General features: G+C 47.9%; 2 protein-coding genes across 2 annotated transcripts; both read left to right on the forward strand.

The window, feature by feature from the left end:
• The first annotated feature begins 591 nt into the window (after positions 1–591).
• On the forward strand, positions 592–6,505 carry LOC137853752 (olfactory receptor 52K2-like). Its single transcript, XM_068676541.1, has 2 exons — positions 592–1,053; positions 3,644–6,505. Exon 2 carries the CDS (start codon positions 3,791–3,793, stop codon positions 4,772–4,774), a length of 984 nt encoding a protein of 327 aa, XP_068532642.1. The 5' UTR covers positions 592–1,053; positions 3,644–3,790; the 3' UTR covers positions 4,775–6,505.
• Positions 6,506–11,434: 4,929 nt separating this feature from the next.
• Positions 11,435–12,473, forward strand: LOC137850049 (olfactory receptor 52I2-like). The gene has a single exon (XM_068670285.1). The coding sequence runs from the start codon at positions 11,435–11,437 to the stop codon at positions 12,380–12,382; it is 948 nt and encodes a 315-aa protein (XP_068526386.1). The 3' UTR covers positions 12,383–12,473.

Consider the following 12,473-nt stretch of genomic DNA (forward strand, 5'->3'; position numbering starts at 1 on the left):
CATTTAATAATTCTGTGATTCTATGATTCATGAATGCTTCAGGATCCTCTGATGATAGGTGGTGTCAAAATAGAGCTCTAAGAATCCATGCTGCCATCTTGTGCCCCCAAAGGAATGCAGTGATGCTAGATTCAATCCCAGATAGTTTCACAGCACCAAGATACACATGAAGGACACATGCACCGCTGTGTGTACTAGAAGAATTAGTCCTCACAGTGTGGTATTTGCCCACGCAAAGTTAAAAAAGTTCCCTCTTTGTAGAACACTCTCTCAAAAAGCTGTTCTGCATTGTTTAACACCAAGACAGAGATAACCCAAGCAGCAGGAAAGAGGAGTGCATTTGTTTACAAACCATTGCTATTCCTGTCTATTCCCAGGCAGCAGCTTCTTTGTGATGACTGCATTCTCTTAAGACCCAGCAGTGGGTGATTAAAGTGATCAGTTCCCTTAAGATGCATAAATATTTGCATGCAAGTCCTTTTGGAAGGCTGAAGACTTGCTTAGTCGTGTGAAGCAAAAGCAGTATTTGAGGGTGATGTACGTAGAGACAGGGTCATGTCCAGGGTATCCAGTTGAGCTGGGAGGAATTTTTTTTCATTTAACCTGGGACTATACCAGTATTTTTAAGCATAGTGCCAAGCTCTGAGACAAGTTCAAATCTTAGCCAAATTGAGGTAAATATAAACGAATCTAACCTAAAAGCTACCTTGCAGGTATGCCAATAGATATAAGTGGACTTTGTCTCTTACTGGGTTAATGATCTACTTCATTACTTCCAGATATCCTACTTTAAGTGAATATTGTGTTGGAAAACTGTCAGTTATATATCTGCAACCTCAATTTACCTTCTTGCATGGTTTCATTACAATAGTGCTAATTATTTGGCTGCAAACTATTCATTGGTTAAGCCAACTTCAAACAAACTGTAGACACATAGGTGTAACATCTGGTGATCCAGTCATCTGTGAAGATCTGCAATTATCTGATCATATCTCTAGTCCTGTCTTTTTCACCTGTGCAAACCCGAAGAGGATGTCAAACACCAGCAGGAAGGTAATAATTTGTTCTCCTCCCTTATGGAAAGGACAAAAGTCATGAGCTCTGGGGAGGTACTGGCTTGACACTAGAAAAAAAGTTCTGAAACAGATGGTTTGGGGAAGGTGAAGAGTTTCTGCAGTGGAAGATAAGGTTTTATGTTTTTCTATCAGAGATGACTTTTGGTCTTATAGTGGGGACATGATATGGACTGGATGATTCCTCTAGGTCTCTTAAAACCCCAAGTTCAAGAGGTCCTTGATTCATAACAGGCTGTAAGCTGATCAGGAAAGCTGGGTGGCTGTTAATACAAAAGGAGTTGCCTATAAGTTTTACATAGACTCAGACTGCATGGCTGGCAGACAAGCTGTGTCTGACAACCATACAGAAATGTTAAGTCCAATAAATCTGGTAAATTTAATGATCATTGCTTAGCAGCAGAGGAGCAGAGCTGACAAAAATGAGTGAGGATAGAGTTAAAATCTCAACTTCAGGTACCAGGATCTATTCTCTCTTTACAAGGTCAGGAAAGCTTTGACAGTATGCTAACAGTCAAACATTGCAACTCCTGCTGTGATTTGTTCAATACTGAACATCTCATTCTCTAAGGGCATTTTAATGTTTGACTGTTTAAAAACAAATACAGTAAGTTTGCAAGAAGTCTTATAGAGTACAGCAAACCAGGTAAGGCTGACAGGTAATGTTCCCCATTTATAGAAAATGTGCTGGACTATGAAATGAACAAAACTTGTCAATTAAAAAATTACTGAACTACCTAATTGCATGAAATAAGACCCTATCAGCTTTTCAGTTCAATAAGGCACAAGGCAAATGCTCAGAAGCGTGCCAACAGACCAGAAAGTGTTGTTCCACTTGAGCAGCAACAAGTCTCAAAATTGCTGCTCCCATTACCACTGCTGCGTGTACAACTGAAAAATAGCCAAAAGGACAGCAATATCTCCCTAATGTGGCATTTCCATACTGGCTGCAACTGCAGTCATTCTTGGCAGCTGGCGGTAGAGAAAGAGTCTGTGCAAGGCTGAGTTGGAGCTGAGGAGATGAAGGAACAGCTACTCCAGGTGTGGTGCTCTGAGCAGGGCTGGAACATGGCACTAGAGCCCTGTCCCGATGTCCCTGGTCAGGGTTTTGAGGCACTCTGTGAGGCACCGTGGCTGCCAGCTTGTCAAGAGGAGGAAGCGTGAAATGTAGAGGTCAGTTGTAAGACAGATGACACCGAAGTGCTGTCAGGACGGTTTCTTTGCATGGCACAGATGGGGCTGGTCAGACGGAGATAAAGGTAAGGCATTGCTTCCTTGGTACTTTGAGAGCTTATGTGTAATCAAGAAATCAAATCACATGAAGAGAACAGGACTGCAAACGTACCTGAAAAAGGTAAACTAAAGCACCAACTCCTGGGAAAAAACTGAGTCTGATGCTTGCTTAATGGCATATTTAATGATCTGGAGAGCTTTATTATACAAGAGCTTTATTATACTGCCCAGAACAACACACAGGATTTTCAGATTAATTACCTTTGAGTGAAAAGAGGGAATAAGTATGTGCTTTTTCCAAGTAGAGTTTATGCCAGCTGTGGCTCTGCCCCCTGAATTCATGGCCTAGGTAGCTGACTACATGGCAAGCAGAGTCTTCTCTGCAATAAACTATTATGAATAATATTATCATGGCAGCATTCTCACAATATTGGCTTCACAGTATCTGGTCTTACATCGCAAATAGCAGTGACTGGAAACAGACAGATGCTGGTTGGTTTGTGTTGTGTGGAGGGCTCAAAGCAGTTTGGCAGAGAGATGAAACTATTTAGGGATTAGGGAAGTCAAATGTCTGAAAAGCCAAGGAGATGAAGTCTGAATCTATGGTATGCTGGGGAAAACAGAAGGTACAAGTGTCTGAGAAACTTGTATCTGGTTCCCTTCAGGTGCAATCACTTGCATCTGATCCCCATCTGGCTGATTTAACCCTTCTGTGCCTCTGTCTCCCCTGACAAACAGAGAAGTCTTTCCTTTAGCAAGGGCTTGAAGAGGAAAGCGTTGCATGTGAAGGTTGATGCTGGTTGATACTAGCACTGCAGCCTCAGGCCACTTTGCAACAGATTGCCTTCATGGTGCTGGCTTTCCTTCCTAATTGAGGAGACAGGGACCCTGTAGAAGGGAAGCCCATTCTGAGCGGGACTACAGCAAGGCTGCTCAGAGCTCTGGCTCCAGCAAGGACAGCCCCAAAGCTGACAGTGCTGGTCTGAGCAAAAATGCTCTGGGGAACAAACACTGGTAGTGCAAATGCACATCTGCTGCAGTTTCCCAAGGTGGGAATCATATGGGGCACAACAACCCAGAAGGAGATATGGTTTACAACCTGCAAAAGTGTGTGGGTGACAAGTCCTGCTGAGCTGCATCTTCAGAGTATTCGGGATCTTCCCTGTCTTAGATTCTTGTACCAAAGGCAACTGAAAGGATTTGACATCTAGCTCATAACTCCCAAAAAATGGACGGGAGGGGAGGGGACAACAGCCAAAGACCAGCACGGGATGGCAGGAGGGGTCAGGTAACTGCCAAATGTTGGGGCTAAGACCATGTGTGTTTGCATTTTGCAGATGACGGGGCTGAGTGTACCTGGATAAGAGGCAGGAGGATATGATCACCGGCCTGTGTGCCCAAGAAGACAGGCAGGCGTGTTCTGCCTGTGGCTGGAGTTCACAGGAGAGCTTTGCTCCAGGTCTTGCTTCTCTCCTCTGTGCCAGATGTTCCTGTGGCTTCCCTTCCAGCTGTGCACCATGTCCTACTCAAACCACTCCAGTCCCTTACCCTTCATCCTAACAGGCATCCCCGGGCTGGAGGCTGCTCAGTTCTGGATCGCCTTCCCATTCTGCACCATGTACATCTTGGCAGTGCTGGGGAACTTCATGGTCCTCATGGTGATCAGGGCAGACTCCAGCCTCCATCAGCCCTTGTTTTACTTTTTCTCCATGCTGGCTGCCATTGACCTGGTGCTCGTCACTTCCACCATGCCCAAGCTCCTGAGCATCTTCTGGTTCCAAAACCATGAGATCATCTTTGAGGGCTGTGTGGTTCAGATGTTCTTCATCCACGGCTTCTCTGCGGTGGAGTCAGGGATCCTGCTTGCCATGGCCTTTGACCGTTACTTGGCCATCTGCAGGCCCCTGCACTACTCTGCCATCCTGACCGGCCGCACCATTGCCAAGCTGTGCCTGGCCGCTGCCGTGCGTGGCATTGGGCTCATGACCCCTCTGACGTGCATGGTGAGCAGCCTGTCCTACTGTGGCACTCGTGTCATTCCCCACTCCTACTGCGAGCACATGTCAGTGGTGAAGCTGGCCTGCGGGGACACCCGGCCCAACAGCATCTATGGGATGACATCTGCCATCTTCATAGTGGGCTTAGACATCACCCTCATCGCCGTCTCCTACGCGCTGATCCTGAGGGCGGTTTTAGGCCTCTCCTCCAGAGAGGCTCGCCTGAAGTCCTTCTTCACCTGTGGTTCCCACATTGGCGTCATTCTGCTCTTCTACGTGCCTGGGTTCTTCTCCTTCTGTGTTCAGCGCTGGGGACAGAGCATCCCTGTACACCTCCACATCCTGATGGCTGACCTCTACCTGCTGGTGCCTCCCATGCTCAACCCACTCATCTATGGGATGAGGACCAAGGCGATCCGGGAGCGGGTGCTGGGCCTGCTCCGGCAGAAGGAGATCCAGCCTGTGTCCTGATCCAAACCCATTGCTAACACCACGTGGGAAGGAATGGGGATCACACCAGAGGACAATGGCAGCGCTGGGGGAGTGGAGGGGGGAGGCAAATAAAATCTTAAAAAGTGGTCTACTAGAAAAGCAGGGTGATCTCTTCATTGTCTCGGCCAAACCCTAAAAGCCAGAGGCACCATGAAAAGTTTCACTGGTGAAACCGATTATCTTTAGGAAGTCAATTCTACATTCCTGTTCAGAACAGAAAGACAAATGGTTTATAAATGTATCCGAACCATTGGTCCTCCTCTGTGTCACCTCGTGACTTCCCTCTTAATGACAGTTCTTGATAAAAGATTGTTACCACTTTGGAAATGAAAGGCTGTTAATGGGTTCATCTTTCCACATGTACCTTTTCCACCTGATCTGTAATTCTCCATTTATTGATGCTAGTCTTTAGCAACTGCCTGATCCTGGTGCCTGGCTGTGTAGGGTGTGTGTGTTCACAGGTGTTGTGTGCATATGCACATTTACACACACACTCATCCAGATATTGGCCCTAAGCAGATTTTCTTTTCCTCCCAATCCTGTCTTGAACATTTATTGAAGCATTTGCAGCAGTAACAAAAACTCAGCTCACTTGAGAACAGGACCTATAAGTCACACTGAAACCTTGTGGTGTTAGATAAGGTTTTATTCCTTTCTTACCAGAGACTCCAAAACAGTATCAGTTCTGAAATGTTCTACATTTTTTTTACCAATATTTTAATGGGGCTCCCTATTTTTTGATGTTGTGTCTCTTCCTAAAACATTTAAGTACCTGTAATACCATTACAGGGATTTTGAAAAGTGCCATTTTTCCATGTCTTTGCCCCTGAATTCCTGTGAGATCCTATACCCATGCATATGACACTTCAGCAAACTAGCTCTCCCCTTTGGAGATCTTGTAATTCTGCTCATCCTGTGCTGCCATGAGGATAATTCATCACTTCCTCACCCCTCAGGTGCTGCGCTGCCTTAGAAAGAGCAGGAATTGTTTGCAATGGGATGTGCGGAGCAGCTGCAGAGTTCAGCTGCACAAGCCTCCTTCACTTAGTGCAGATTCCCTGAGGTGAAGGGCCACAAACACAAGAAAGCATCAGGGCTGCTGCAGGAGGGAGACCTCCTGGCACTGAAGGTGAGGAGCAGGAGAGTAGATTAAAGTAAGGAAGCAGAGAACAGGGCTGTGCTCCTCCTCCTCAGCAAACATATACCTGGTTTTAACTATGGTGAAAACTCACTTCCTGACACCACATATGGACTTCCAGCACGTCTCTTCTTACTCTTTCATCCCATGGAAATCGAGACACAGAAATCCCTGGCAGGGACTTTGTATTTCTCCTAGGATGACAATGGTAAGGGGCAAATTCAGAACTGTGAAGGAGCCTGATGGGTGTGCTCATGGTTTGTTAAGCCCAACAAGACAGATCAGAAGTTCAACCCATAAACCCTAAAGGTTCAGCAGCCTAGGCAGAGTCTCAGCAGGGCATATTTCATATTGGGGTCAGGGGAACCCCCGTGGGATCCGTGCAATAGCATGACTCATTTTCCATGGACCTTCCAGGTAAATGCCCCCTTCACAGCAGATGCGAAACCACTCAGTCGCTCTTATTATGAAAGTCTATTACCACTTCACAGGTTTTTGCCTGTCCTGTCTTAGTGACACGATGAGCTATGCACAGAAATCCATTGTGAGTAATCAGCTGCGCTCTGCATCCTGGCACAGGGTCTGACCGCTGACAAAGTGGAGGTGCTTCTATCCATCTGGTCTCTCTAGTACAGCTTTAGAAGTGTTTTGTAAACTGTTTTCCTGGCCAGATGATTTCTGCAGAGGAGGGGAGGGGCAGAGAAGGGTTAGTAACTGAGAGTCTGAGGAAGTCTGCACATATCCTGCCCAAACTAGAGGGGAAAACAAAGCATTGCAGAGAGCTGTGGTAACCACCAAACTCAAGCTGGTGGTTGTGGCCGTGGTTCTTCTCAGTGTCTCCTGACCCACTGTAGCCTGCTGCCCTCTGGACTGGCTACAGTCACAGGTCATATCGCACACCCCCAACAGTACAATCAGCAGATACCAACAACTCAAACACACGGCCGATCCTCCTGCCTGACTCGGAGATCAGGCTCTTCCAACCCAAGCCTTGCAGCCCTGGGTCGAGGCACAATGTGCACTGTCCAGCCTGCCAGGCTGGGATTATTTTCCACTTAAAGGGTCTGCCCCCACTGATGTCACCTGGTGCTGCACAGGTAGGGTGCTCCCAGTAGCATCCTGCTGTGGACATCACCCAACTTTCCCCTTCCCTGAGGGCACCAACCAGGCTTCTTGCAGCTCTTCCCATCCCCTCCAGTGAGGGACCCTGCTGAGCCCTTTCGCTGTGCCTGCTTTGCTTGGGGGGGGTTCAGTGGCAACGCCTGACTTTGAAGCTGAAGTAAACTTAGACAAAATTAGTCTCAGGAGGGCGCCTGCAGCCCAGAAAACCAAGCACATCCCGGGCTGCACCAGCAGCAGCGTGGCAGCAGGGTGAGAGGGGGGATTGTGTCCCTCTGCTCTGCTCTCCTGGGACCCCACCTGGAGCCTGTGTTCAGCTCTGGGACCCCAGCACGAGAATGGCATGGATGTATTAGGACAAGTTCTAAAGGAGGCCACGAGGATGCTTAGTGGGCTGGAGCCCGTCTCCTACACAGGCTGAGGGAGTTGGGGTGGTTCAGCCTGGAGAAGACCTTGTAACAAACTTCTAATAGCTAAAGGGAGCTACAGGAAAGCTGGGGGGACTCTGTCAAGGGGTAAAGGTTTTAAACTAAAAGAGGGTGGTTTTAGATTAGATATAAGGAAGAAACTCTTCACTATGAGAGTGGTGAGGCACTGGCACAGGTTGCCCAGTGGGTGTGGATGCCCCATCCCTGGCAGTGCTCAAGGCCAGGTTGGATGGAGCTCTGAGCAACCTGGTGTGGTGGGAGGTGTCCCTGCCCAGGGCAGGGGGTTGGAATTGTGATCTTTAAGGCCCCTTCCAACCCAAACCATTCCGTGATTCTGTGATTCTGTGATCTCCATCCCACACCTCGAGCACAGACACACATCCTGCTGGGACCGTGCTCTTTGTGGAGATGGAGACAGGACAGAGAGGGGGAGGACAGAGTGCTCTCAGGGCAGTGAATGCATCTGCAGAACAAAAGCCCCACTTCAGGAGAACCTCCCCTTTCTGGTAAAAAACACAGGAATGATATTCCCCACACATCGCAACTGACCATGTCTTCATTCCCTGCCCCATCTCACTTTCCTCATGCAGAACAGATCTTGTTCTGTTCCCCCCTATCAGATTTGGGGGTGGGGAGAAAGGACCAAATAGCAGGGAATTTCGGTGGGACAGAGCAAGGATGGGAGCTCTCTGCAACTGTTCCACCCTTCCTCTCGGTGCTGTGCTTACACGGCCCTACCACAGCCCAGTCACCAGGGTAAAATAAGTGTACCTGCTTGCCCTAAACCAGCTGGGAAAATACATGGCTGACAGGAAAATACAGGACAGCTCCACTTCAGAAAGGTTTTCTAATTGTACTCCACTTCTGGTCACGCGTAGGTTCTTATCTGCACTCCCCCCAGAGTGTTTTTTGGAAAATAAGCTAAAAATTTAATAAAGAATTATTCCCTAATAAGCCGGCATCCCATTAATGATCCTCATAGACAGGCTGGCCCTATGCCTGCTGGAGGTTTGCCATCAGGTCGTTATCTATGATCAGTAAGCATCATTCCCCACCTACAGCCTGCATGCTGCAGCCAGGGCTCAGGACCTCTGTCAGACCCCACCTCCCTGCACGGATCCTCACACAAACTCTTTCTGGGGATTCAGCAGATGTAGAAGTTGCTGTTGTGGTTCTGGGCAGAGAGAAGAATGGAAACCCGGAGTTTGCAAATCACCTTGCTCTGTGGCAAACCAAAGGTATTTTTCTCCACTTGTGGACTCCTCAGTTACTTTCTGTGCGTTGGTCCCAGGGGCCCCGGCAGGCTCTGGAGACTGCCATGACCCCACGACTCCAAGAGTGTGACACAAAAAGAGGGAGCTAATGCTTGAAGCTGAAGCAGCCTTGAAAATTTCCATTTTCTCACAGGACAGACAGCCCAGCCTCCATCTGGTGTCCCTTAGGTGACTTCCAAAGGACAGAATAATACGGAGCTGTAGCGCTGCCACCTTCCAGGTGACAGTCCTACTGGAGCTTATCCGTCTCATCAGACCCAGATCAGAAACCTTTGCTTAGGCTGCAAATTCTTCTGTGCTCCAAGACAAGGAGCCCCAGCGATCAGGGGTCTTCAGTACTGCTGAAGTACTGATAATAACACTGAAACATACTGATAATTGTATTGAAACAGGCACTGGCTGTGGGAAAGACCTTCTGGAAGCTAAGTTATTCTTCCCTTGGATATATGCAGCTGGGGACCCAGCTCCGGATTCAAACACACGTAAGTGCCTAGAGGTAGGTGTCCAGATGCACTTGCCTGCATGAATGCTTACTGCCCGATCACTGCCTACAGACTGTGGAGACCCAGCCCCTGTGGTCAGCAGATCCCGTAGAGAATTTCCACTCGCCCTAGGGCAGGGCCCTACATTCAGGGAGTGAGTTACTCCGTAGGACCCACGCTGTAGCACTTCTCTGACTGCTACAGGGGCTCAGACCCTCAGGGTGCCATTCCACTGCCCCTTACGTGGGTGTCTACAGCCACTCGAGATGCCCCTAGGTACCCAAGCATCCACATGGCAGAGGCAGACCATCACTCCGGGCTCACAGGAGACCCTCACCCTGCTGGGTGTGAAGGGAATAGAGGCTGAGTAGGCACCGGGGGTCTCAGATGGCTCTCGGCACCTGTCTTTAGGTACCTGAACCATCACCTGAGTCTGCGATGTGGGGGTGTTAAACTGGGGCTTGCACCACCCCAGAGTCCACAGCTATGTTTGCAAGAGTGGAGGTCTCTGTTTTGCAAGAGAAGGTGGTCTGAAAGGTTGGGCTGTGTCTCTGACAGTCTGTGGGTCAGAGAAAGCAGCCGCTGGTCAGCTGCCCTGTTCTATGTGCAAATCGGGAGTCACAACTGGCTCCTGCAGCTGCTGGTTACTCAAACGCAAGAGCTCGGTGCAGTGCAATAAAGTACAGTAATTAAAAAGGGATTTAGACCCTACTTCAGCCTCCAAAATATCCTGATTCACAAACATTTAGGCCAACACTTCTGTCCTGAACCACCTTTTCAGCCAGCAGTGCCAGCAGCAACACCTGGGGTTAAGCTATTGTTTCACTCCCTATTTTGAAAATTTAAGTGCTGTATTCCCTTAGTTGTCTTCCAGTATCTTCCTTTTTTCTATTCTGAATTTGTCTAGCTTCTGCTTCTCACAGCTTCCACGCAGACTGTGTCTAACATTAAATTAATGATCCTACCCACAGTTCTCAGACTCTTCTCGTCTCCAGAATTTTTCTCTGGAGGGTTTGTATTACCTTCAAGCTTCTCCTGCCAGAATAAAAAATAGTTTTGCAGGCTTCATTCGTGGGTGAACGAAAAAATGAAGACAAAGCAGCAAAAGGGCCACAAAGATGATCAAGGGGCTGGAGCACCTCTCCTACGAAGACAGGCTGAGAGAGCTGAGGCTGTTCAGCTTACAGAAGAAAAGGCTCCGGGGTGATCTAACTGAAGCTTTTAAATACTTAAAGAGGTCTAATAGGATGGAGAAGGACTCTGTATTCAGGTAGATAATGATAGGACAAGGGGGAATGCTTTTAAACTGAAAGAGGGCAGATTTAGATTAGAGTTTAGAAAGAAATTTTTCACTCAGAGGGTGGTGAGGCACTGGCACAGGCTGCCCAGAGGAGCTGTGGATGCCCCATCCCTGGAGGTGTTCAGGGCCAGGCTGGATGGGGCCCTGGGCAACCTGACCTTGTGTGGGGTGTCCCTGCCTATGGCAGGGGGTTGGAACTGGATGATCTTTGAGGTCCCTTCCATCCCAGCCCATTCTATGATTCTGTGATTCTATGTTTCTGTTTCTATGATTCTATGATTCTGTGATTCTGCTATGCTATGATTCCATGTTTCTGTGTTTCTATGATTCTATTATTCTATGATTCTATTATGCTATGATTCTGTGATTCTGTGATTCTATGATTCTATGAAAAGACATTTTCATGGTCTTTCTTAATGTTCCAGAGCACTTTCTCAGACTATTTTTTGCCTTAAAAATTTGGAGCAACATTCTGTGTTGAGCCCATAGCAGGAAAGCTGACTGCTCAGGCGAAAGCATTGCCTGAGGGAAGTAACAGCTTATTTCCCGATTTCAACTGAGTGGTGGTGAGCAGCCACCAAAGAAACAAGTCTTTCACAAACAATGGACTGTAAAAGATTCCTTTTCAGCCCTGGTCATAAAATTTGAAACATGAACTTGTCTGAAGTAACCTGCAAGTCACAGCAGCCCCATTTAGCCAGCATTTCTGCCCCATTCCCCCCACCCAGTCATGTTATGCTGTGGAGGTCCCATCTCACGTATTGTAAAATTGGGTTCCTGATTTGGCAAATGCATTGATGCATTGTACTCAGCTTCTCAACCTTAGTTCTGGACATCTCAGTGATCCTAAAAAGGTGTCTTTTTCATTTTTTTAAGCACAAAAGCAAGATTCTCCTGCATGGCTTCTGATCCCTTCAACTACCCCAACGGCAGCTCCTCCTCTTTCATCCTTGTGGGTGTCCCCACCCTGGAAGCTTTCCCCATCTGCCTGGGCATCCTTTTCTGCTCAGCATATATCATCGCTTTGGTAGGAAATGGTGTAGTTTTGCTTGTCATTGGGCTGGACAAGTCCCTGCGTGACCCCATTCATTGCTTCTTGGGCATGCTGGCAGTCATCGATGTGGTGATGGTGACATCCATCATCCCAAAGATGCTGAGCATATTCTGGCTGAATTCTACTGAGATTGGTTACGTGGCCTGTTTTGTTCAGATGTTCCTTGTTCACTCCGCAACATCAGAGGAGTCTGGAGTGCTCCTGGCCATGGCTTTTGACCGCTACATTGCAATTTGTCACCCTCTCAGGTACCAAAGGATCTTGAATCACCAAACAATTGCCCAGATAGGCCTGGCTATCATGGTGAGAGCTCTCCTTTTCATAGTGCCATTGGCAGGGATGGTGACAAAGCTCCCCTATTGCCGTTCCCTTGTGGTTCCCCATTCGTATTGCGAGCACATGGCCGTGGTGAAGCTTGCATGTGCAGACCCCAGACCTATTAGATTTTACTGTGTGTCTATGTCCTCTCTTATAGTAGGGATGGACATGGCATTCATTGCTGTGTCTTATGGGATGATCCTTAAAGTTGTCCTGGGGAAGAAATCATGCTGGAAGGCCTTCCGCACCTGCGGATGTCATATCTGTGTGATGATGCTGTATTACATCCCTGGGATCGTCTCCATATATGCACAGCAGTTTGGCAGCAGTATATCTGTGCAAGCACAAGTTCTGCTAGCCGATCTCTACCTCATCCTCCCTGCCATGCTGAACCCCATCATTTACAGCATGAGGACCAAGCAGATCCATCAGACAGTGCTCAAAATGCTATTTTCCAGGAAGGTTCATGCCTGACACAGTAGTCAGTGATTTTCCAGGTGTGTTCATCAATGCGAAGACAGCACCAATTTTATTCCCAGTGAATGAACACAGTGAACAGAAGCAA

The sequence above is a fragment of the Anas acuta genome, chromosome 1 (genome assembly GCF_963932015.1).
Source record: "Anas acuta chromosome 1, bAnaAcu1.1, whole genome shotgun sequence".
In the NCBI taxonomy this organism is placed as follows: domain Eukaryota; kingdom Metazoa; phylum Chordata; class Aves; order Anseriformes; family Anatidae; genus Anas; species Anas acuta.